This window comes from Halichoerus grypus, chromosome 5, assembly GCF_964656455.1.
Source record: "Halichoerus grypus chromosome 5, mHalGry1.hap1.1, whole genome shotgun sequence".
Taxonomy (NCBI): domain Eukaryota; kingdom Metazoa; phylum Chordata; class Mammalia; order Carnivora; family Phocidae; genus Halichoerus; species Halichoerus grypus.
Window position 1 is genome coordinate 37,593,371 of NC_135716.1, and position 23,411 is coordinate 37,616,781.

Sequence of the window (23,411 nt, forward strand, 5' to 3'; positions counted from 1 at the left end):
ACTACTTTAAATTTTACATAGTAATGGGGATAGTTCCTTCTGTTGCCAAATAGAATTCTAGTCACTTTGGTAACTGGCTATGTTTATATATAAAAGAAATTTCATATATTTAAAGGTTGTTTGAGAACAAAACGCTATTTAAGAAAATGACTGTCAACTATTTGACTTCCTGCCTTCCTTCTTTCCCTTTTTAACAAAATAGTGTGTGTAAAGGACATGAAATATCTTGTTCAAGGTCTGTTGTATAGTTTCCATTAAATAAACACAAGTTCCTATCTCATTCTTCTCTATTAGTGCCACAAAATGCTTGTGAAATGTTGATATAGATATTGCTTTTATCCACAGTTCATTTGATACCATTGACATTTATTTAAAAGAGGCCAGGCAAACATTTATTCCTTCAGATTTGCTAAGATTTACCTGCATTTTGGTACTTAGAAGGCTGAAATTTGGCCCATTGCTTTTTTTTTTTTTAACCATTTTTCTCATCATAATAGAATGGAAAAAAATAGGCCTTACTTGATTTCTGAGTGCCATTTCATAACTATTATACTATTCTTTAGTTAATTATTTGAATTATTCTTTTGAAATCTTTCCTTTTTCTGGATGGTGAGCTACTTTTTTTATTCAGAGCCTAATTTTAATGCCACTTCCACTTTCTTCCCTAGTTAATTGCTCTCCACTGTGGTCCCATTTCACTTTGAAAAGTGTTTTTTTAATAATAGTTTCTGAGTTTTGAAGTCTGTCTTTCATGCTAGATTGGAGCCACATAAGGTTAGGTTAAAGATTTTTTAAATTCAGTGTAGAGCAGGTGCTCAATAAATGTTTTTTTCAGTGAATGAGTGTTATCTAGGGCTTTTTGGAAAATACTTCTGCATTCTTAGATCACTTTCACACATGATTTATATTCTTCCTGTCTGCCACACATGTGCTCTTATCCTCGGCAACATTGTGATCCATATGGGATAATTTTATAATTGATACCTCATTGTTTTAATTTGCTTTTCTTTGATAATAACTGAAGTTTAATATTTTCTGTGTATGTTAACAGCTTTATTTTTAGTTTTTGTATATTTGTGAATTGTATATTCATTTCTTTGCCTATTTGTTGGGTTTTATTGTTTTTCTGAAAGATTTATTTGAGCTCTTTATGTTCTAAATCTATACACTAAATATCTTACTACATTTTCTATATTTTTCTGTTTTCTAAGCTTGTAGTTTTTATGTAGACAAAGCTAATAAATTCTCATAATTTTTGTTTGCTTTTTTTGATGAGAAACTATTCTGCCTACTGGTTTGATACTTTGATTTTCTTCTATTTTTATTTAAATCATTTAAAAATGTTTAAATCATTGATCTGTGGGTTTGTTTTAGTGGTATTAAGCATATACTTTTTAAATTAGATTAAATTGAATTGAATTTTATTACGTTGGTCACCATACGGTACATCATTAGTTTTTGATGTAGTGTTCCATGATTCATTGTTTTCGTATAACACCCAGTGCTCCATATACTTTCAATAAAATACTCATTAAGCCACTTACAGTGTCCTCAGTTAAGGTTACTTTTCAGGCCAAGTGAGTGTCCTTGCAGAATTTGTTAACAGTATACTTGTTTTGTTTGGCTGGCACACCATTTAAAATAATCTACATTTGAGTGATGGGATGAGGCAGGCATTCAGTTTTACTGCTTGTTTATGGCTGGTATCTATTCTTAATTTAACCATTGGTATTATGGCTCGTGACTCTTTTGATTAGACGTTGCCGTTACTAATTGTCATATATTTTGAATATCATCCTTGGAGCAAGCCTTGCAACTCCGTGTTTTCTTACATTGAGACCAATTCATATATTCATGTTTGTTTAAGCCAGAAGACGTGGGCTTTGCCACTTAATATTTGTATGATATTTGACAGGTCACTTTATTTCTCTGAATTTGTTTCCTCATTTAAAAAAAGGACAGTGTGTTTCTGTTTACTTAATTGAGTTGTTGTGAGACTCATAAAATACTCCTTACTAACTATAAAGTAGTATAAAAATTTAAGACAGTGTTATATCTCTGTTCTAGAAAATGTTACTGTTTATTGTTGTTTAAATTATTTTATTGAGGGATAGAAACCTTTCATTTCATAATTGAAGTTAAAAGGCCTAATGTGTAGATACCTCATTCAAGCTTTAATATTCAAATGGATTGTTAAAATAATACTGTATCACAGATAACTTTAAGATGTATCCATGTACTAGTATGAATGACTGGATATTGTGTCATTTTTTGATTAGGGCAGGATATGAGGTGACCCCTGAAGTAAGGGGAGGAGTTAATTACAAAGAGAGAAAAGCCTAATGAAAGAGGGACTTTATAAACTTTATACAATTTGATTCAGGTCTGCCCTCTCCACCTTTAATCATTCAGGGCCAAATACAGGCCATGCCCTCGGTAGTCTTAGAAGCCTTATAAGGACTGAGACTGTCCATGTCTTCGCCTGCAACACCTGGCACCTTTAACAGAATCTGTGTGAGTCAGTGAAGTAGATATTTGTCAAGAGAATTAAAAAATGGATGTCCGAATTAGTGGGAATTTATTTCTGTTACGACTATGAAGATCTTTTGTAAATATAGAATCAGAGTTGGAATGAACCTTTGAAATCATCTTGTAAAGCTAGACAGTTCATGAATCAGTATAATGTCTTTGGCAGATCTTTAGTCTTGCTGTGAATTTGTCTAGTGGCAAATTCTTTATAGCACTGAAATCAGATCTTGAGACCTTGAAGTATAGAAGTCTATTTAATCCTGAACTTTCTCTAGTATAGCTCCGCAATATAGGGTACAGATGCAGAGATAACAAATCAAAGAGTTAATGAAGGATTAGTGACTTGTTGATTGGAAATAATGGAATGTTAAGAGGATAAAAATTGAAGTGTAGGGGCCCCTGGGTGGCTCAGTTGTTAAGCGGCTGCCTTCAGCTCAGGTCATGGTCCCAGTGTCCTGGGATCGAGCCCTGCATCGGGCTCCCTATTCTGCTTCTCCCTCTCCCACCCCACCCCCCGCTTGTATTCCCTCTCTCACTGTCTCTCTCTCTCTCTCTCTCTCTGTCAAATAAATAAATGAAATCTTTAAAAAAAAAATTGAAGTCTAGGTAACTGAAAAGGTCAGCATTGAAGTAATTAAACGTGACAGTTTTATGGGCTGGTGCTGCTTTTGTAGCACCCCCAAGTTCTTTAATTTTTATACCGGGAGTGGGGCGAGGGGAAAAACCCAGGCACCTAGGACAGCACCACCACCTTGCACACCTTCTGCAGTGGTGCATTGTGGGGGCCCTCAAGAACACTCCTGCCTCCCACCCTCCCACCTTGGCTGGAAACCGCTAATTTATGTGGTATTGCCTTTCTTTTTATAACTGCTATATCTATTCATTTATTATTTATCAAGTGCTAACGATAGCCAGGCAGGTTCCAAGCATTGTGGATAATCAGTGAACAGAAGAAAGATCCCTGCTGTTGTGGACCCTTTCTCAGTGCAGTGCTGTCCAATAGAAACATGAAATGAGCCACAAATGTAATTTAAAATTTCCTGGTAGCCACATTAAAAAAGAAAAAAGTGATAGGTGAAATTAACTTTAATAATATATTAAATATATTAGTATATAGCACCAATATTATATTAAATAGTATATCTAATATTATTGTAGTAGTATTAATAACTTGTTAAACATTAATAAATTTTATAATATTAATATATAAATATCATTTAAAGGTATAATTAATTTAAAAATTATTAATGAGGTGCTTTGTCTTCTCTTCTTAGTACTAAGCTTTGAACTTTGGTGTATATTTTATATTTATAACATAACTCAGTTTGGGTTAGCTATGTTTCACATGCTTGGGAGCTGCTGTATTGGGCAGTGCAACTTTAGAACATAGTGCCTACGTTAGACCACCTGGTCTAAGATAGAGAATAAATTCCTGGTAGTACTAGAATTTTCAGATAATCCAGGCTCCTTACCCATGGCCTCTGAAGCCTTGGGTGATCCGGCTCATGCGTGTCTCCCAAATCTCATCTAGAACTAGTGTTTTCCTGACTCACTAAACTTGAGCCTTCTTTCTTGAACTCAAATATGGGAGGCTTTTTCCTGAATCATGTTTTCTTTTTTTTTTTTATTCTTGTTTCCTTTGTGTGGAATGTCATGTTCCCAGATAGCCAATTACATGGTTAGCTCTCTCATGTCATTTAAGACTTCAGCAAAAATGTCTTTCAGGCCTTCTTTGATGGCTACTCTAAAGAGCCTTTCTCAGTTATTCTTGGTCAATAGCTTTCTGTTTTATTGTTCTGATAGCAGTCGTCACTGTTTTCTGCCTTACCCTATTTTCTATTATCATCAAATTATCCCTTCCTTGTAGAATATAAGCTCCATGAGAGAAAGTACACTTCTCGTTTTATTCATTGTTGTATCCCCAGCAACTGGTGTAATTCCTGCCATGTAGTTGGTGCTTGATAAATATTTATTGAATGAATAAAAGGCATTCTGGATCAGGTATCTTGCACTAGAGTGGATTTATCAAGTAAGTCAGATCCTTACATTACCACTGAGGAGTGTAGGATTGAGAAATGGTTTAGAGTAGTCTTAGGGTCTTATAATTTGGAAAGGATGAGGGGAAGTTGGCATTTCAGAGGTTAGGGGAAGGAGGTCCAGGTTGTTTGTTTCTTTTTTCCCTCCCTTCCTTCCTTCCTTCCTTCCCTCCCTCCCTCCCTCCTTCTTTCTTTCTTCCTCTCCCCTCCCGTACTTTCTTTTATAAAGAAAGCAAACTTATATAAAGCCAGCACATTATTCAAGTACAAATAAACATGTACAATACATTTATAACAATATGTATTAGTGTTACATGTAAATGTAAACTGTCTTCCAATTTGTTTAGGAATTTTAACATGGTTAGGGTTTTTTTTTTTTTAATGGAGATGAAATTCACATAACATAAAATTAGCCATTTTAAAGTGAACAATTTGGTGGTCTGAGTATATTCACCATATATAATCACCACCTCTGTCTAGTTTAAAAATATTTTCATCACCCCAAACCGATTAAGCAGTTGTTCCTTGTTTTCCCTATCCTGCTTCAGCCCCTGGCAACCACCAATCTGCTTTCTTTCTCTAAGGATTTACCTATTGTGACTATTTCATATAAATGTGTCTTTTTGTTCTGGCTTCTTTTACTTAACAGTGTTTTTGAAGTCCATCCACATTGTAGCATGTGTCAGTACTTTATTCTTTTTAATGGCTGAATAATATTCCACTGTATGTATATACCATACTTTATCCATTCATCTGTTTTTTTTTTTTAAGGTTTTATTTATTTATTTGAGAGAGAGAGGGAGAGGGAGCATGAGCAGGGGGAGGGACAGAGAGAGAAGCAGACTCCCCGCTGAGTAGGGAGCCCAACTGGAGGCTGATCCCAGGCCCCCAGGATCATGACCGAGCTGAAGGCAGACACTTAACCAGCTGAGCCACCCAGGTGCCCCTGCATTCATCTGTTGATAGACATTTGGGTTGTTTCAATCTTTTGGCCATTGTGAATAGTATTATTACGGACATTCCTGTATGTATATTTGTTTGAGTACTAGTTTTCAGTTATTTTGAATATATACCTAGGAATGGAATTGCTGGGTCATATGGTAATTTTGTCTTTAACTTTTTTTATTTAACTTTTTGAGGAATGAAATACTGTTTTCCACAGAAGCTGCACCATTTTACATTCTCACTGTCAATGTCCGAGAGCTCCCAATTTCTTCACATCCTTGCCAGTGCTGTTGTTTTTTTCATCTTCTTTTTTTTTTTTATTATAGGCGTACTAGTGAGTGTGAAGTGGTACCTCATTGTGGTTTTAATTTGTATTTCCTAATGACCAATGATGATGACAATTGAACATCTGTCTTTTCAAAATATATCTATTTTGGGAAATGTCTGTTTAAGTCCTTTGCCCATGTTTAAATTGGGTTGTTTTTTTGTTGTTGAGTTGTAAGAGTTATTTATATATTCTGGATACTAGACCCTTATCAGATGTATGATTTGCAAATATTTTCTCCCATTTTGTAGGTTGTCATTTCACTTCCTTAATATTCTTTAATGCACAAAATTTTTAATTTTGGTGAAGTCTAATTTTTCATTTTTCCTCTTGTTGCTTTACTTTTGATATTATACTTAATGATCCATTGCCAAACCAACAGTCATGAAGATTTACCCCTATGTTTTATGGTTTTAACTCATATTTAAGTTGTTGACCTATTTTGAGTAAATTTTTAAATATCATGTGAGGTAGGGGTCCAACTTCATTTTTTTTTCTTTTTTTTTGCATGTAAATATGCAGTTGTTCTGAAGTTGTTTCTTAATGAGATATGAGCCACGGTGGCATTGGTGGCAGTTGAAACAAACGTCTTCCAGTAATTACTTTCACATTCTACAGTCTTAAAGCAGTTTTTTGTTTGTTTTTTTAAAGATTTATTTATTTATTTTAGAGACAGAGAGCGCACATGTGGGGGGTGGAAGGGGCAGAGGGAGAGGGAGAGAGAGAGAATCTTAAGCAGACTCCACGCTGAGTAGGGAGCCTGACGCTGGACTTGATCTCACAACCATGAGATCACAACCTGAGCCAAAACTGAGAGTTGGACACTCAACCAACTGTGCCACTCAGGTGCCCCTTCATAGTCTTTATATATGTGTGTGTGTATAAATATATATGAATAATTATTCAAGTATAATTAACACATAGTGTTATGTTAGTTTTGGGTGTGGTTCCACACTTCTTTACATTTCTCAGTGATCAAGATAAGTGTACTGTTAATCTCCTTTATCTATTTCACTCATCCACTCCCCCATCCACCTCCCCTGTGACAACCACCAGTTTGTTCTCTGTATTTAAGAGTCTGGTTCATTTGTCTCTTTTTTTCTTTGCCTGTTCATTTGTTTCTTAAATTCCACACATGAGTAAAATCATATGGTATTTGTCTTTCTCTGACTTATTTCACTTAGCATTATACCCTTTAGGTCCATCCATGTTGTTGCTGTTGGCAAGATTTCATTCTTTTTTATGGCTGAATAATATTCCTCTGTGTGTGTGTGTGTGTGTGTGTGTGTGTGTGTGTGTAGATGAATGGACACTTCATGCTGCAATAAACATAGGGCTGCATATATCTTTTTGAATTAGTGTTTTCATTTTCTTTGGGTAAATACCCAGTAATGGAATTACTGTATCATATGGTAATTCTATTTTTAATTTTTTCGAAGACCCTCCATATTGTTTTTCACAGTGGTTGCACCAATTTGCATTCCCACCAACAATTGTATGAGGGTTCCTTTTACTTCACATCATTACCAACACTTGTTATTTCTTGTGTTTTTGATTTTAGCCATTCTGACAGGTATAAAGTGATGTCTCATTGTGGTTTTAATTTACATTTCCCTGATGATGAGTGATGTTGAGCATCTTTTCATATGTCTGTTAGCTGTCTGTATGTCTTTGGAAAAATGTCTATTCAGCTGCTCTGCCCATTTTTAATGGATTATTTGTTTTTTTTGTGTATGTTGAGTTGTGTTAAGTTCTTTATATTTTTGGATAGCAACCCCTTATTGGATGTATCTTTTGCAAATATATTTTTCCCTCAGTAGTTTGCCTTTTTGTTTTGTTGATGGCTCCTTTTCTGTGTAAAACCTTTTTATTTTGATGTGTCCCAATAGTTGAATTTTGCTTTTGTTTCCCTTGCCAGAGGAAACATATTTAGGAAAATGTTTCTATGGCTGATGTCAAAGAAATTACTGCCTGTGTTTTCTTCTAGTAATTTTATGGTTTCAGGTCTCACATTTAGGTCTTTAATCCATTTTGAGTTTATTTTTGTGTATGGTGTAAGAAAATGGTCCAGTTTCATTCTTTTGCATGTAGCTGTCCAGTTTTCCTAGTACCATTTTTGAAAAGACTGTCTCTTTCCCATTGTATATTCTTGAGTTCTTGGTTGTAGATTAATTGACCATAAATATTTAGGTTTATTGCTGGGCTTTATGTTTGTTCCATTGATATATGTATCTATTTTTACACCAGTACCATATTGTATATTATTTTACTGTTTTGATTACTACAGCTTTGTAGTATAATATTTTTATATTTTTAATTTCCCCTCTATCTTTCTATTATCCCATTGTTGGGTATTTGAATTTTCTTTCTTTTTTTTCCTTCTCATACAGAGTAGTGTCCTCTGTCTTTGTATAAATTGGAACTTTCCTCTTCCATCAGCTTATCTTGGGTTATATTTGCTCGTTGTGCTTAGAGCAAAAGTAGATTTATTGTTATGAACTTCTAATACCACTTGGATATATTTAAAAGCTAAGAGGGTGGGGGCGCCTGGGTGGCTCAGTCGTTAAGCGTCTACCTTCGGCTCAGGTTATGATCCCAGGGTCCTGGGATCGAGCCCCACATTAGGCTCCCTGCTCAGCGGGAAGCCTGCTTCTCCTTCCCCCACTCCCCCTGCTTGTGTTCCCTCTCTCGCTGTCTCTCTCTGTCAAATAAATAAATAAAATCTTAAAAAAAAAAAGCTAAGAGGGTGTTTTCAATAAAAATAGAGGCTTTCATAGATGGCACTTGAACAAGGTTTGTCAAGAGAGGCCGTATAGCATAGTGGTTAAAAGCATAGATTATAGTAAGACAGAACTCACATCTTGGTTCCATCTTGTGTGTGACCAGAGGAATTTACTGAACCTCTATGCAGTAACTTTCTCATTTGTCAGGTGGTGGTAATAATAGTATCTCGCTTGTAGGGTTGGCTTAAGGATAAATGAGATAATGCATGCAAAATGGTTAGCACCACGGCTGGTACAGATAACACGGGCTCCATTGCCATAGCTACTAAGAGTGTTTCTTTTCCTTCTTCTCGCCGTGGCTGCTTTTCTCCCTCCTCCCCCCTTTTCCTTCCCCTGACAACCTTTGTTTGTGTTTCCATTTTCCTAGTCTTTCTCTGGAATTTTTATTGAGTTCTCCTTCTCGGGGCCAGCAATGCAGGATTTGGGTGGTTTAGGATGACCTGGCTGGAGGAGGAGGAGAGGTATGGGCATAATCGCTTCATGCAGGAGACTCTTGGCAAGCCACGCTTGTTTCCTTCCCTTTGTGTAAAACTGTTGATTTTCATTTCCATCAAGAATTAGTGACATCATAGGGAAGAATGTCTGAATTTACTTTCAGGACGGATAGCTGTGATATCGTTACCTCAGTGTCAGAAGATGTGGGAAATAGTGATTTCTTAGGGTTGTATTGATTCTTGGGATAGGTTATGTGCTTTAGGAGTGACATTGATAATTTTAAAGAAAGGAATTTAATACTGAAAATTATTTTTCATCAGTAAAATGTGTCGTAAGAATGACAAAGAATATGTGTGAAGAAAAAGAAGTTCCCAGTTCGTTATCTTTTTAGCCTTTTCCTAGAGGTTTAATGGTCATTAGAAAGAAGTGTTTGCCACCAGTGCTCTTTTGTAAGAGTTTATCTAGCATGGTTTTTCAATCTAGTTTTAAAAATATTTCTTTCCAGTTAACAGAAGATGAAATTGCAACTATTCTTAAATCTACTTTGAAAGGACTAGAATATTTGCACTTTATGAGAAAAATACACAGAGATATAAAAGCTGGAAATATTCTCCTCAATACAGAAGGACATGCAAAATTGGCCGATTTTGGAGTGGCTGGTCAGTTAACAGTAAGTGTAATAATTTTGGAACCACTTGTGGCCTGTAAGTCCAGGTTTGATTGTACCTGAATGTTGATAACTTTGGAGGGGGTGATGGGAAGAAATACATAACTACATTGTTCTTGGGGAGAAGGAGCCATAATTTCAGTATTATTTATTATTTTTATTTACAATTTAAGAGACATTGAATGAATATGAAAAAAATGTCTTTGAAATGCTTAAATGTGTAAAAAAGAAAGCTACATTGATCCATTTCTGTAGCTTTAATTGTTACAGCACTATTTTTAATGACTGTCTTTAATGAAGGTGGTTATAGATAAGTTGTGTACTCTTGCTTTTTACAGAATTCGGAATTCCTAAATATGTCATTGTCAGTTGAAATTGGAGGAAAATAGTCAGTGTTTTATATAATCTGTAGTATTTGAGGGTTTCACTATACAGTTGAATGAATATGTTGGCAAACAGAGTCCCTTAGTGTTTTTATAGTAGTATTTATGTCAGTGTAATGTTTTTGCAGGATACAATGGCAAAACGCAATACTGTGATAGGAACTCCGTTTTGGATGGCTCCTGAGGTAATTCAAGAAATAGGCTATAACTGTGTGGCTGACATCTGGTCCCTTGGCATTACTTCTATAGAAATGGCTGAAGGAAAACCTCCTTACGCTGATATACATCCCATGAGGGTAAGAAAATGATGGTTTGCTAAAAACGTTATATAAGTGGCAGTTCTGTAATGTCAGTGTAAATAAATAAATATAAAGTAAATTAAATAAGTTGATTTGAACTTTCGTTCTGTGCAAAAAATAATAAAATTACCTGTCAGAGGTTAGTGATTTTAACTTTTTTCCTCCCACATCCTCAATTGTGAGAAAAGAAGTGAAGGCTATATTTCTCTTTACAGTCTTTTTTCCTCCCCCCAAAATATACCTGTAAAATTTCCCCTTGCTTTTCAATAGAAGAAAGGGTTGGTAAAGTCACTATATTCTTCAGTTTATCCATCATTTTCTCAGTGTGGCCGTGGAGGCCTTGGAAAAATCAATTCTCACTTTTCTACCCACTCTGCAAATTCTACCTTTCTGTGTTTTTGTTTTCCTTTTTTTCTTCTCTCATCTGAAGCTAGTGTTTAAAAAGCCTGACTTCTAATATTGCTACATATCTGTAGGCAAATTAATCTTATTTCTTCAGTTGGTACTTAGTGAGAAAATAGAATTCCTTTTTTGAGCATTATTATATACTTCTATGAACTCCTTTTTCCAGGATGATTTTTTTTGAGTTTGAAATATGTACCTTGCATATTCAGTCTAATTGCCTCTGCTTCAGGGTTTGTGATGATATATATAGTTTTTAGGTTTCTTAGTGGTGAATCTCAATTCATTATAGATAAGGACATCTGTCTTCGTGAACTTATTGCCCCCTAGTGGCTGGAGCCTCCTCAAGAAGAAGAGAAAGAAAAGAGAGAGAGGTTGTGTGTGTGTGTGTGTGTAGAGAAGAGAAGATGGTGTCAGGATGACTGGAGAAATGTGTGAAGTAAATAGATGGGAGGAAAGAGAATGCAGTATTTTGGAACATCTGAAGAAGAATAAATTGGAATTATTTCTGATAATACAATTCTATTGTGGATTGAATTTCAGTAATATAAGTAACAGTGTACTCTACTGAAAATATTTAAAAATCTGCCTGCCACTTTATAGAGAATTCTGAGTAATACAATTGCATATAATATGTATCATCTTCCTTGTGTATATAAATTACTTTTGCTAAAGTAAAAAATAAAAAATGGCATGAATTGTTTTTTGCAAAATCACATGAAAAATCATAAGGTCAACATAAAACCAGCAACACAAATTCTCATTTCTTCTCTGATTATTACTTATCTTTGGTACTTTAAGTTATAATATTTTAAGGTGATCCTCAAACTAGGTGTATTTGAATTTGAATTAGTGAGGTTAACTGAATTATCCAAGGCATCCTAGGCAAGTGCCAGAGCTGGGATTTAACCCAGGACTTAGATTATTACTCTTCTGCTTCCTCCTTGTATGTAGATCTTATTTTTCCAACCTCATAGATCAACATATTAAATTTGACCCTGAAGTAGTCTCTCAAATAGGTAGTAAAGAATTGTAGTATGTGGTTCCCAACTTCCAGGATCTTAAAATATCACTTGACAGTTTAAATTCGCACATATGAAATAGTAAAAATACACTTGAAGATAGTATTTTTCTTTAAAATTCTGTCTATCAGCATCTATCTATCAGCATCTTTCTATCTCACTTCTTTCTACCAGTCTAAATCCTACTCATTCAAGTCTCAGGTCAGATATTATTTCTATATAAAGCCTTCCTTTGTAGCCACCACCTAAGTAAATTTCTGTTTTAAAGATTTTATTATTTATTTAGAGAGGGAGAGGGGGATGGGACAGAGGGAGATGGAGAGAAGCTGAAGCAGATTCTGTGCTGAGCGTGGAGCCCAATGTGGGACTCAGTCTCACAACCCTGAGATCATAACCTGAGCCGAAATCAAGAGTTGTATGCTTACCCAACTGAGCCAACCACCCAGGCACCCCTAAGTAAATTTCTTTCTTTCCTCACAACTTGTATATAGGCGATTTTTAGCTCTGTAATTCTTTGGACAGTTTATCAAATGTTGCTAAGTTAGGATGTGGTGGGCCAGCTTCCCTAGCCTTTACATCCTAGTCCTTCTGAAATTCTCTCTGGCCATTTTTACAAGGTTGTAGCCCTTCTCACTATGCCTGCCCTCTAGATGTATGTAATAGAAACAGCCCCAGAACAACGAAGTTGACTCCTAGACTGAGTGAACTTGGGGTTGGTTTCCTAGTCCTATTCTCAGATACACCATCCTTCTGGTATGCCCAGGCTCCAGGCCTGCCCCAGACCTATGCTTGCTTAGGCCAGCAAGAATTAGGGTCAAGATGAGATGCATCAGGCTTGGATAATTTAGAATGGGGTTGTTCCTGTCTAAATAGTCACAAATTAATATTGTGGTTTTTCACTGATAAAGCTTTTTGTAGGACATATATTTTGAGTGTTATTAGAAAATGGAAGTGCTTAAGTTGGAACTTGGCTATGAATTGAAAATGGGTCTTTGAAAGTGTTAAGGCTGAGGTCATTTGTTTTAGTTTATCATTTATCAAAGATTGATACTTTCTTTAATCATTCCTCAGAGAGAGTCAGAGGTATTTGGGATATAGATATTCAAGGAGGAAAGGGCTATTAAAAACACTGGATTTGTTTGATGGCAAGGGATAAACTAAATTTTACAGATTTTATACAGCTTTCTCTCTCTCTTTTTTTTAAGAGAAACTTGTAGTGTGCAAGCTATATCTTTGCTGTGGCGAGAGTAATAATTATCTGTCTAGTGAAAGGCAATGATGAAATACACATTAAAACATGTAAAGCTTTGTAAACAGGGGAGGGATGAGAATGTGCTTATAAATTTACATACAGCTAATAGGTTAAAATAGATTAAGGAGTAAGGACATAGATTAAGGAATAATGACAAATGGAGGTAAATCTGCTCAAAATGTCAAACAAGTTTTATTGAAGCACAATTTATTTTAAAATTTTAAATATGAAGATGCCGAATTAATTTTGGTCAGTTAAATAGAACTAAATGTAATAAATAATGGATAATATAATTTTGAATTCAGTTAACCACACACTTTTTTGGAGATCTGCCCCTTTCTCAGCTCTATAGGAAATAAAATTACCAAAAATAAAAAAAAATCAGGAAATGAGTGAATAGTATCATTTTTCTAAATATCTATCCCTGTACCCTGCCAGCAAACCCAGGCACATTGTTTCTTAGACATCACTAAGACCCTATTGATTCTTTTAAATGCAGTTTTTGTTTTGTTTTCTTTTGTTTTACAAGCTTTTGTGTTTGATTACACATTACCTGGCGTGCTGAAAGGGGTAAAGACAGAAGTGTTTGAGTCAGACTAAGGACTGTTTGAGATAGCTGGCTTTGTGACTGATGATTGCTTGGCATCAACTGAAGGAAAGAAAATAAAATGAGACTAAGAATTTTACTTCTGCACAATATAATATGAATGTTTATTGCCTTTAAAAAATAAGATGTAGAAATATATTGTGTATTTTGGGGAGATTTATGTCAAATGTGACTTAAGGAGACAATTGGAGGCATGTAAATGGCAATTTTCTGGAAATTCAACTTATATACAGCTTGACAGTCTCTGTTTAAGAGTAAATTAGGAGTTCCTTTACACTAAAAAAAGATCTCTGTCTGTCTTTCTGTATATATCCTCACATCACTTATGAAGAAAAGAACCTTGTAGATGTTTTCAACATGGAAAATATATTTTTGATGAATGTTTTTGAAAATGATGTTATCTTTCTTTCCTGAAGAACTTTTTCCTTAACCTTGCTGTTTTTTCCAACTAGCCCCTTCACCCTCATCCCTTTTGGGGAAACAGTGCATTTTAATAAGTGAAATAAATGCTCCAGTACGTGCAAAGTAAACACAGACATTAGGAAAAAGAAAATCACTATACTGAATATTAAAAAAATAAAACACACAGTAGCTTTCCCCTATCTCAAATCATATGGTGCTGCTCCTTCCACAACCAAGTGTACTCCTAATCCAACAAGATTTCTTAAAAAAAAAAAAAAAAAAAGATTTTATAAAAAGAAGAAATTATATCCATGTCTAAGGAGTGAAAACTGAGTTATCCGTTTTTTATTAAATAGAACTGAATCAATGACCTCCTTCCTGCCCAATTAACAGTAAGATTTGGTTGAGAAATTCTGGAAGACTGTGGTAGTGGACTAATACCACACTCAGCATATTTACACATCTTCCATCTTCTTGTCCCTACTGTGTGGGTCTTGGTAGACACCTGGCTTGTCCTAGTGTGTGTGCATGCATTGCCTCTTGGAAGATTCCCCAAAGGGCATTTAACATGTAGGGCAAAAGACAAGTATCTTTATTTTGTCTGGGAGTGGATGAGGGAATATGTGGGTATTAATTCACAGAATTAATATTCACTTGTAGGAACATCCTGGATGAAAGCCTCTTTCTTAGAGCCTGAGGTAGCAGGGTACAGCCTTTCTCTGTGGTCTGACCTGTGGACATGCTGGCCCAGATTCCCCTTTCACTGGGCCAGGAACCTGCAAGCAAACCTCGCTCCTGCCCTGCCCTGTGTGAGGTGGGGGGGGTGGCTTCAGCACCGTGCCCTCAGCACTAGTGTTCGTGGACCTCATGTGGCCAGGGACTGCTGTGGCTTAGTGGTGAAGCCCAGGGATCCTCTTTTTCTCTTGGTTTTCATAGCTAAAATTTGGCTTGAGGGGCGCCTGGGTGGCTCAGATGGTTGGGCATCTGCTTTCGGCTCGGGTCATGATCTCGGGGGCCTGGGATCAAGCCCCGCATCGGGCTCCCTGCTCAGTGCAGGGCCTGCTTCTCCCTCTCCGTCTGTCATTCCCCCTGCTTGTGCTCTCTGGCTCTGTCTATCTCTCTGTCAAATAAATAAATAAAATCTTTAAAAAAAAAAATTTAAATTTTGGCTTGAATGACATCTTCTGTGATTATAAGGCCCACATCCTTACTTTTTATCTTTTTACCCCCATAATAGATTCTTAGGGCTGTCGTAACAAATTACCACAAATTTGGTAGCTTTAAACAACAGAAATTTATTTTCTCACAATTCTGGAGGCCAGAAGTCTGAAATCAAGGTGTTGACAGGGTTGCACTCCCTCCTGAGGCCCTAATGGAGAATCCATTCTTCACCTCTTCCAGCATTTGGTGGCTGCTGGCAATCCTTGACATTCTTGGATTGTAGCTGCATTATTCCATCTCTGTCTGCATCTTCAATTACCTTCTCCTCAAATTTTCCTCTGCCTTTTTCTTAAAAGGACACTTGCCATTGGTTTTAGGGACCACATGGATAATCCAGGGTGATAGCCTCCTTTCAAGATCTGCAAAGACCTTTTTTTCCCCAAATGAGGTCACATTCAGAAGTTCTGGGGATTAGGACATGGGTACATCTTTTGGGGGGCTGCCTTTCAGCCATTATACCTTCCATAATCTATTCTGTCCTTCTGAATTAAGGAGGGCACGTGATGTGATGAGCACTGGGTGTTATACGCAACTGATGAATTATGGAACACTACATCTGAAACTAATGAGGCCCTATATGTTGGCTAATTGAATTTAAATAAAAAATAAATTATATACAGTTTAAGATTAATAGTGACTAATATTAGGACATATCTCTGTTTTTCTCATTTTTTTATTGTGGTAAAATATGCACAACATAAAATTTATCATTTTAACCATTTTTAAGTATACAGTTCAGTGGCATTAAGTACACTCACATTGTTGTGCAACCATCACACTATCCACTTTCAGAAATTTTTATCATCCCAAACTGAAACTCTATGCCCGTTAAAGAATAATTCTTCATTATCTCCTCCCCACATTTCATAACCGCCATTCCACTTTCAGTCTCTATGAGTTTGACTGTTCTAAGCACCTCATATAGGTGGAATCATACAATATTTGTCCTTTTGTGTCTGACTTCTTTCACTTAGCGTGTTTTAGAGGTGCATTCATGTTGTACCATATGTCAGAATTTCTTTTCTTTTTAAAGCTGAATAATATCCTATTGTATGTATATACCTCACTTTGTTTATTCATCCATTGACTGACACTTGGGTTGCTTCCCAATTTTGGCTATTATGTATAGTGCTACTGTGAACATGGGTGTACACTTATTTCTTTGAGACTCTGCTTTTTTTTTTTTAAGATTTTATTTATTCGAGAGAGAGAGAGCGCAGAGGGAGAGGGATAAGCAGACTCCACGCTGAGCTCGGAGCCTGACACAGGGCTTGATCTCAGGACCTGAGATCAGGACCTGAGCCGAAACCAAGAGTTGGACACTTAACTGACTGAGCCACCGAGGTGCCCCAAGACTCCGCTTTTAATTCTTATGGGTATATACCCAGAACTGGGATTGCTAGATCATATTGTTTATGTATAATTTGGGGGGGAACTTCCATACTGTTTTTTCCAGTAGCTGTACCATTTTACATTCCTATCAGCAGTGTACATGGTTCTAGTTTCTCCACATTCTTTCCAACACTTATTTTCTTTTTGGTAATAGTCATCCTGATGGGTGTGAATGGCTATCTCATTATAGTTTTGATTTGCATTTCCCAAACAACTAATGATGTTGAACATTTTTCCATTGGTATATCTTTGAAGAAATGTCTATTAATTGGTTTGGTTTTTTTGTTGTTGAGTTTCTTTTCTCATTTTTATTGACTTTTCTCAAGTATTACTCTGCTTTTTTTCTATTTGCTGACTGAGATTTCCTGGTCCTTTGACTTTTTACTGCCTCTGTTTATTATCCTTCCAGCTGTCCCCCATCATTCTTTGCACCCCAAGTCTAATACTCTAAGTCCCTTTGTAATTCTTCCTTTATAATTAGTCCATTGGGAGGTCTTTGAGTCAAAATGGTTTTCCCTTCCTGTTTATATGCCAGTGACTTACTAGTCTACAAGTAGAGGATTGCTTACTTGTATTTAATTGTATATATTAGTTTGCTTTACGCAGTAGGTGTGTTCTGAAGAAGGTGTGTAAATACTTAATAGGTGCAAATCAGCATTTAAAATTCTCTGCATTTTTTAAAAAATAATTTTTAATGATTCCTTTAGTAATGAGAATAACACTTTTCAAATTTATCTGCCATGTAATTGTGTATATTTTTGTGGTGGGACATACCCATTTTACCAGTAATACAAAATTTAATCATTAATATTAAAATATTTTTGATTTGGTATTAATGTTAAAATAGAAGAGATGCTTGTTCTAATGTGGAGACAGGGAATTCGACTTTTGGATCAGTTGGAGAGTATTTCTGCTATACTGTATTGCTTATTTTGTGTCAGAGAAACTAAATGTCATCTAAGTATGGGTGCTTGATTTTTGAAGAAAAGTACCCTGGGATTTTCTTCCTGTATTCTTTTATTTCTGCTCCCCTTTATTTCCTTCTACAGATATTTAGTGCGCATTGATCATTTACTGGTTGGACTTTGAGGATGTAGAGGTAAACAGCACAGGCATGTTTCCTATTCTCTTGGAACTTCTGGTCCAGTGGAACTAGCATTCTGATGTTAGCTTTCTGGGGGGCGGGGAGAGGAGGGAGTAGGTAAATATATTTAGTTGTTTAGAGTGTAAGACCATACACTGTAACAACTTTATTCACGTATTACAAATTATATAGGATCATATGACTATAAATAAGAGTTTTATTGTTTGTCATTACATACATCGCTTGCTTTTCTCCTTTGAACTCATACTCATCTTTTTTTTCTCACTGTTGCCTTTACTTCCATTGACTGTTCTCTGTCCCTGACAGTACATGCACTCGAATGCTCACACAATCCCTTCCCCACCTCTGCTTTGCTTTTCTCTGTGCTTTTCGTTCTTTTCACATTTCCTTTCTTCCTCCCTGTCTGTTCCCTACATTTTTCTGCCTGATTATGTGATACTTTATTCTGCGAATCATACTTTCAGATCAGAAGTAGCCAAGGATCTGGAGGAATGGGGCAAATTGGATCATTGGAGAATTTCAGTCCTACTTCCAGGACATATGGTTTTTCACTCTATTTAAAAGTTCGAGTTCTTCTGCCCTGTGGTCCTATCCATGTGGGAGTACCAGGCATTCCAGCCCCTAAGTTGGGGATTAAGGTTTATTACAGTGACACTTTCAACATATTTCTGTGCAGTCTTCAAGAATAATTCAAGAGATGAACAAGCAAGGAGAACAGAATAAGCAGATCTCAGCTTCTCTTGGTTGGGCCTGCTGGGATCATCCTCCTTCACAGGGAGGACAAATTCCCACTGTTCATTTAAATTCAAATCTTGCTGTTGGTGTTGTGTTGCCAAGTGCTCTGTAAATACGAAGGGTTCGGTAACTGTTGAGGAAGCAATCATCATTTTCCTACTGACATACGAATTACATGAATATGAGTTGTAGTTTTGGGGATATGTTTACATTAAGTGTTGCTTAGAGAAGGAATCATTGAGATAGAACTATACTGGGAAGAATTATTGAGAAAGAATTATGTGAGAATCCATCTTTTTAAGATTTTAATATAGGATACTGACAAAGGCAGTATTTCTCTGTATTTGTATAGGAGTGTTTACAGTACACAATTTAAATTGATTTATTAATCATTAAAAGATGGCATTTACATTTGACACTTTCTTTGACTGTGATCCATAGTATAACATGTATTTTGCATTGTGACCCATTTTGCACATGCATAGGTAAATACTGGTGTATGTACAGTTTGTTTCAGTTGTGTGGGTCTTCTCTTCTACTTCTTCCTTTCATTAAAAAAAAGAATAGGTAGTCCAAATCCATTACATTGATTTTATGACCCAGAATTGGATTGTAACTTGTATTTATAGAGCAAGAATCACTGTACCAGGTTTTGGAAATATGAATTCTTCCAATGTCATAATGCTTCCATTGTTGCCACATAGCAGTGGGTGTGACCTGGTGTTTAGGACTTGTTAAGTCCTGATGAGTTTTGTTATCTGTGATTAGTTGTAATGGACTCTCATCTGTCCACTTCACAGAGTTATTGTGAAGATCAGATAAGATAATGTTAATGAGCAATACATGTAAAATATTAAATACTATAGAAATATTTGGTAGCATTATTAAATTAACTTTCAAGTCTCATATTGAGACTATAAGTTCAAGTTCTTGCAGAAGGTGCTATATAAGAATATTTACCATTGTCACTTAAGGAGCTTTTGGCTGTGGAAAGGCTCAGACAGTTACTTTATCATCACCTGGCTTTATTTTAGGGTATCTAGTAGGGTTGGAGGTATTGGGGGTCTTACACAGTACCCAAAGGAGTTTATTGCCAGCCAGGGTAGGTTCCAGAAAGCTTTTACGCCCTTGCTGAGATGACCTTTGCAGCCTCTACTGGAAACCATATAGATGTAAGGAGTCCATGAGGGCAGAGGTACATGTGGATCCTCTTTTCTAACCTCAGGGTAGACTGATGTTTTCTACTTCATTTTCACTATATACTAGCTCATTCATGGAAACCGTGATTTGTAAGAGCATAGAATGAACTTTTTTTCTGGGGCAGGGAATTCATAGCATTAGTGGACCCCCTGAAATTGCACTTAAATATTGGATGTTTGTTCAGGTGTGCGTTTTTCTGCTGCAAGTTCATAATTTTCCAGTGACCCAAAAAGATTCAGAACTGTGGTTCTCAATAGTAATATCAATGCCTGTCAAGTGAGTTTCTTGTTATATTGTATATTTAGGATATGATTTTGTTTACTATTTATCATAGCATATCACTGTTTAATGTGGAACCAGTAAACAGATCTGTAAACAGATCTGTATATGATTCCTCCCCCCCACCATACTCATTTATTTCTAGAAAGGTTAGTTTTAGGTATGTCTAGTTACTGTCCAAATTTCCTCATCACTGACTAAAAAAATCTTTTATTTCTCTGAATTCTCTTATCACCTTTTCTATGACTTTCTTATGGTACTTTTTAACTTACTGTGTATTATCATAGCTATTATGTAATTGTCCTATTGCCCCTTCTAGATCTCAGTTTTAAATGCAAGTATGTTTCATCTTTGTGTGTCTAATTGAACCTAGCAGAATGACTTATACATGAGAGCATCCAATAAATATTTTTGTTGAATATGTGCTCGATTCCATTTCCTATCTCAAAGATACTTCTATGGTGTAAATACTGAAATCTGGCAGGCTCAGATTCTACTTTCTTACAATAATAAATGTTGTACTTATAACTTAGAATAAGAGTCAGTGAAATAAATTAAAAAAATGAAACTAAGTAAATGCTAATCAAATACAACTTGAAAGGCTTATCATTACTTATAGCTTGCCTTTTAAACTTTTACTAAGCACAGTTTATTTATTTAAAATTTAAATTTTAAATTGTTTTACTTTTTTTGGTACTTTAGATCCTGTTTCTTTGTTGAAGGAGATCAGAAAGACTTAGCACCCTTAGCATTGGCCTCTGGACAGTAGTTTTGTTTTGCTAATGGGAACATAATTGCCAAGCCTTATTGAAGACTTATGTCTTAAAAGCAGTCATATAGAGATACTATATTGGTCATAGAAAGTTTTGTTTTGTTTTGAAACCATTTAGGCTAGAGACCTAAGCTAGCATTAATTTTAGAAGACCTAAATATGTAGGGGTGTGTGTGTGTGTGTTGGGAGGTTAGGAGATACCTGAAGGCAGGTGTTGACTCTGTAATTCAAGTGTATAATATTTTAAAAGTTCATATTTTTGGAGAAAATGCTATCAATAGCAAATTTGACTTTCAAAATTATGGCTGGACAGACATATTTTAAAAAATGAAGATAGGTAAGTTATAACTGCCTTAAAATATATGTATTTTAGTTAAATTCCTGCAAAATAGAATTCTCCAGCTGTCCTAGAGGACTATATTGATTACAGATTAGATTTTTATACTAACTTTGTTTTCAGTGTAACTTTTACATAAATGGAATCATCTTCATTGCATCTGGGATCATTTAAATAGCATAATTACATGTAGTTGTGCTATATATTGAAAGGTAAGGGATAAATGATCAGAGATGACTTTATAAGCATTATAGTAGGTGACTTATAAACTGAAGGTCACCATTTTAATTGGGAGGTTTGTGAATCTCTTAAATTCTGTGATCAAATGAGTGATATCAAAGGAAGAAGCAATTTAACATAACAATTGTGGCTTACACTGAACATATGTTCCTGTTAATAGGTTGCATTATGGTCTTTAAGGACTTGTACGTAGTTAGTACATTTTGGTTCATTTGATACCCACAGTTTTTCTTAATTTTTATTAGTGAGTTGTTACAGTGGTTAACAAGAAATACACAGATTTAAGTTGCAATAGTTTTCCCAGGGTTATATGATCTAACTTCACAAGCTTCCTGGACATATGTAGATGCTTTTCTATTTTGCTTTAGTTATGACATACAATTGATATAGGCAAGCATGAAAGCTTGGGCAAATTTTCGTTGCTTTTTCTGGATCTTGCTCAGGTTCTGTGGTATTTATGTAAAGCACAATTCTGTTACTTGGGAATGCATGTTGAAATTATCATGTGCACTATTTTGCTGTAGGCCCGTTGGCACTGCCACAAAGGTAATACACTGCCAGTAGGCCATTTCCTTGTCGGCTGCATTTACAATTTAATAGAAATATTACATGACTTTTTAAACAAGTGTTTTGGCAGGGAGGAAATGGCAGATTCCATACAAACAAGCATAGCTTCCTTTCCTTAACCACACTCCAGCTACTCAAGAAATTGTACTTGGTTTCAAGTTTGGGGGTTTGGGGGTAGAATGGGAAGTCAGGTTGATACAGGAATGACATTGATATTTACTATAAAATAGTTATGTATTTTTAACTGCTGGATTTTATTACTATGTAGTTTCAGTGAGTGGCAACCAATATATTTCTGATTTAGAGCTGAGGTTATTTTTATGTAGTTCACCTGGCTGGGAATGTCTGGTTTTGATTGGTTGAAAAGATCAGGACCACCAAATAGGCTCTAAGATGTTAGTATTGCTTTTTATAGGTTTTTATAGGTTTGTGTTTGCTGTGTAAATTGGTCCTTTATGACATTTGCATAAGCACTACTTCTTTCATATCAACTATGGTTGTGTCCTAAAGATGAATCAGTTTGGGGGGTTAGAGAATATGGAAAGAAAATTTGGGAGACTTCTTAGCACTGATAAAAAACATAATGGATTCCCCGCACATCTTTTGGTCCGTTTGTTTTAGTTCTCTATTATGCATTTCAAACTTGAAAGGTCACATTTACAATTTTTTAAACTTGTTATTCCATCCTGTTATTTTTTTTAACACATCACTCCACTCTTATTTTATTTAGTTTTTTGGATTTTGAATCACTTATAGTTTTGGATAAAATTCTGACCTCTTTAATTCTAAAGTATTTTATACTTTCGGCAACTGTCTGTAGCAAAAAAAATTTCATTATACTTTTCAGCCTTTATTGTGGCCACCTTCTATATTCTGGGTAGGGAAAGAAAAGTTTATAGTTAGGCCTTTCCCCTTGTCTTATTGCTTCTGACTTCTTAGCCAGCTTACCTGGCAGCTGTAGTAAGTTATGCTGCTGTGGTGTGGTAGAGACTGGCATTGGGTGTGTTCTTATAGCCATCACAGCATTGGCTTTTGTTATTTTCCATGTTTCAGTTTGTTGGTAATGGACATATGGACATCATATGTTCCACAGAGTACTGTACGAAGCCAATTTGAACTGTTTCCATTTGCCTCAAGTCCAATCATGATATTTATTTTTCCATGGCACTTACCCAGATTATCCGTACCTCCTGCTTAGCTTGTGTCACTGCCACCACTGTATTTCTTCTGATTGCCTCCATTTTTTCACAGTATCTAATTGCCTCGTCCCTCTTAGCTTTCTTTGCACAGCATTGATTGATGTTTATAAAATACCCAAGATCTTTTAGATAATAGATACTCAGGTGCATAGTAGTATGATATTCAGCTTGTTTTTTGTTTAAACATAAGGAAAGTTTTATATGCAGCCTCATAGACTGGAATTGAATATTCTAGTGGAAAACTTAGAGGAGGAACAGTATGGTTTCAGACAATATT

At 35.7% G+C, this 23,411-nt stretch overlaps 1 protein-coding gene across 5 annotated transcripts in view; it reads left to right on the forward strand.

Annotated features, from left to right (window-relative positions):
• The window catches only part of STK3 (serine/threonine kinase 3), a 267,137-nt gene that overhangs the window by 81,045 nt on the left and 162,681 nt on the right, over window positions 1-23,411 (forward strand). For 4 of the 5 annotated variants that reach the window (XM_036086510.2, XM_036086513.2, XM_078072182.1 and 1 more), the window contains exons 5-6: window positions 9,559-9,723; window positions 10,232-10,399. The exons of the other annotated variant lie outside the window; for it this stretch is intronic. In XM_036086510.2, coding sequence (XP_035942403.1) covers window positions 9,559-9,723; window positions 10,232-10,399 — 333 coding nt within the window. The remainder of the gene's footprint in view (window positions 1-9,558; window positions 9,724-10,231; window positions 10,400-23,411) is intronic. 5 annotated transcript variants of the gene reach the window in all.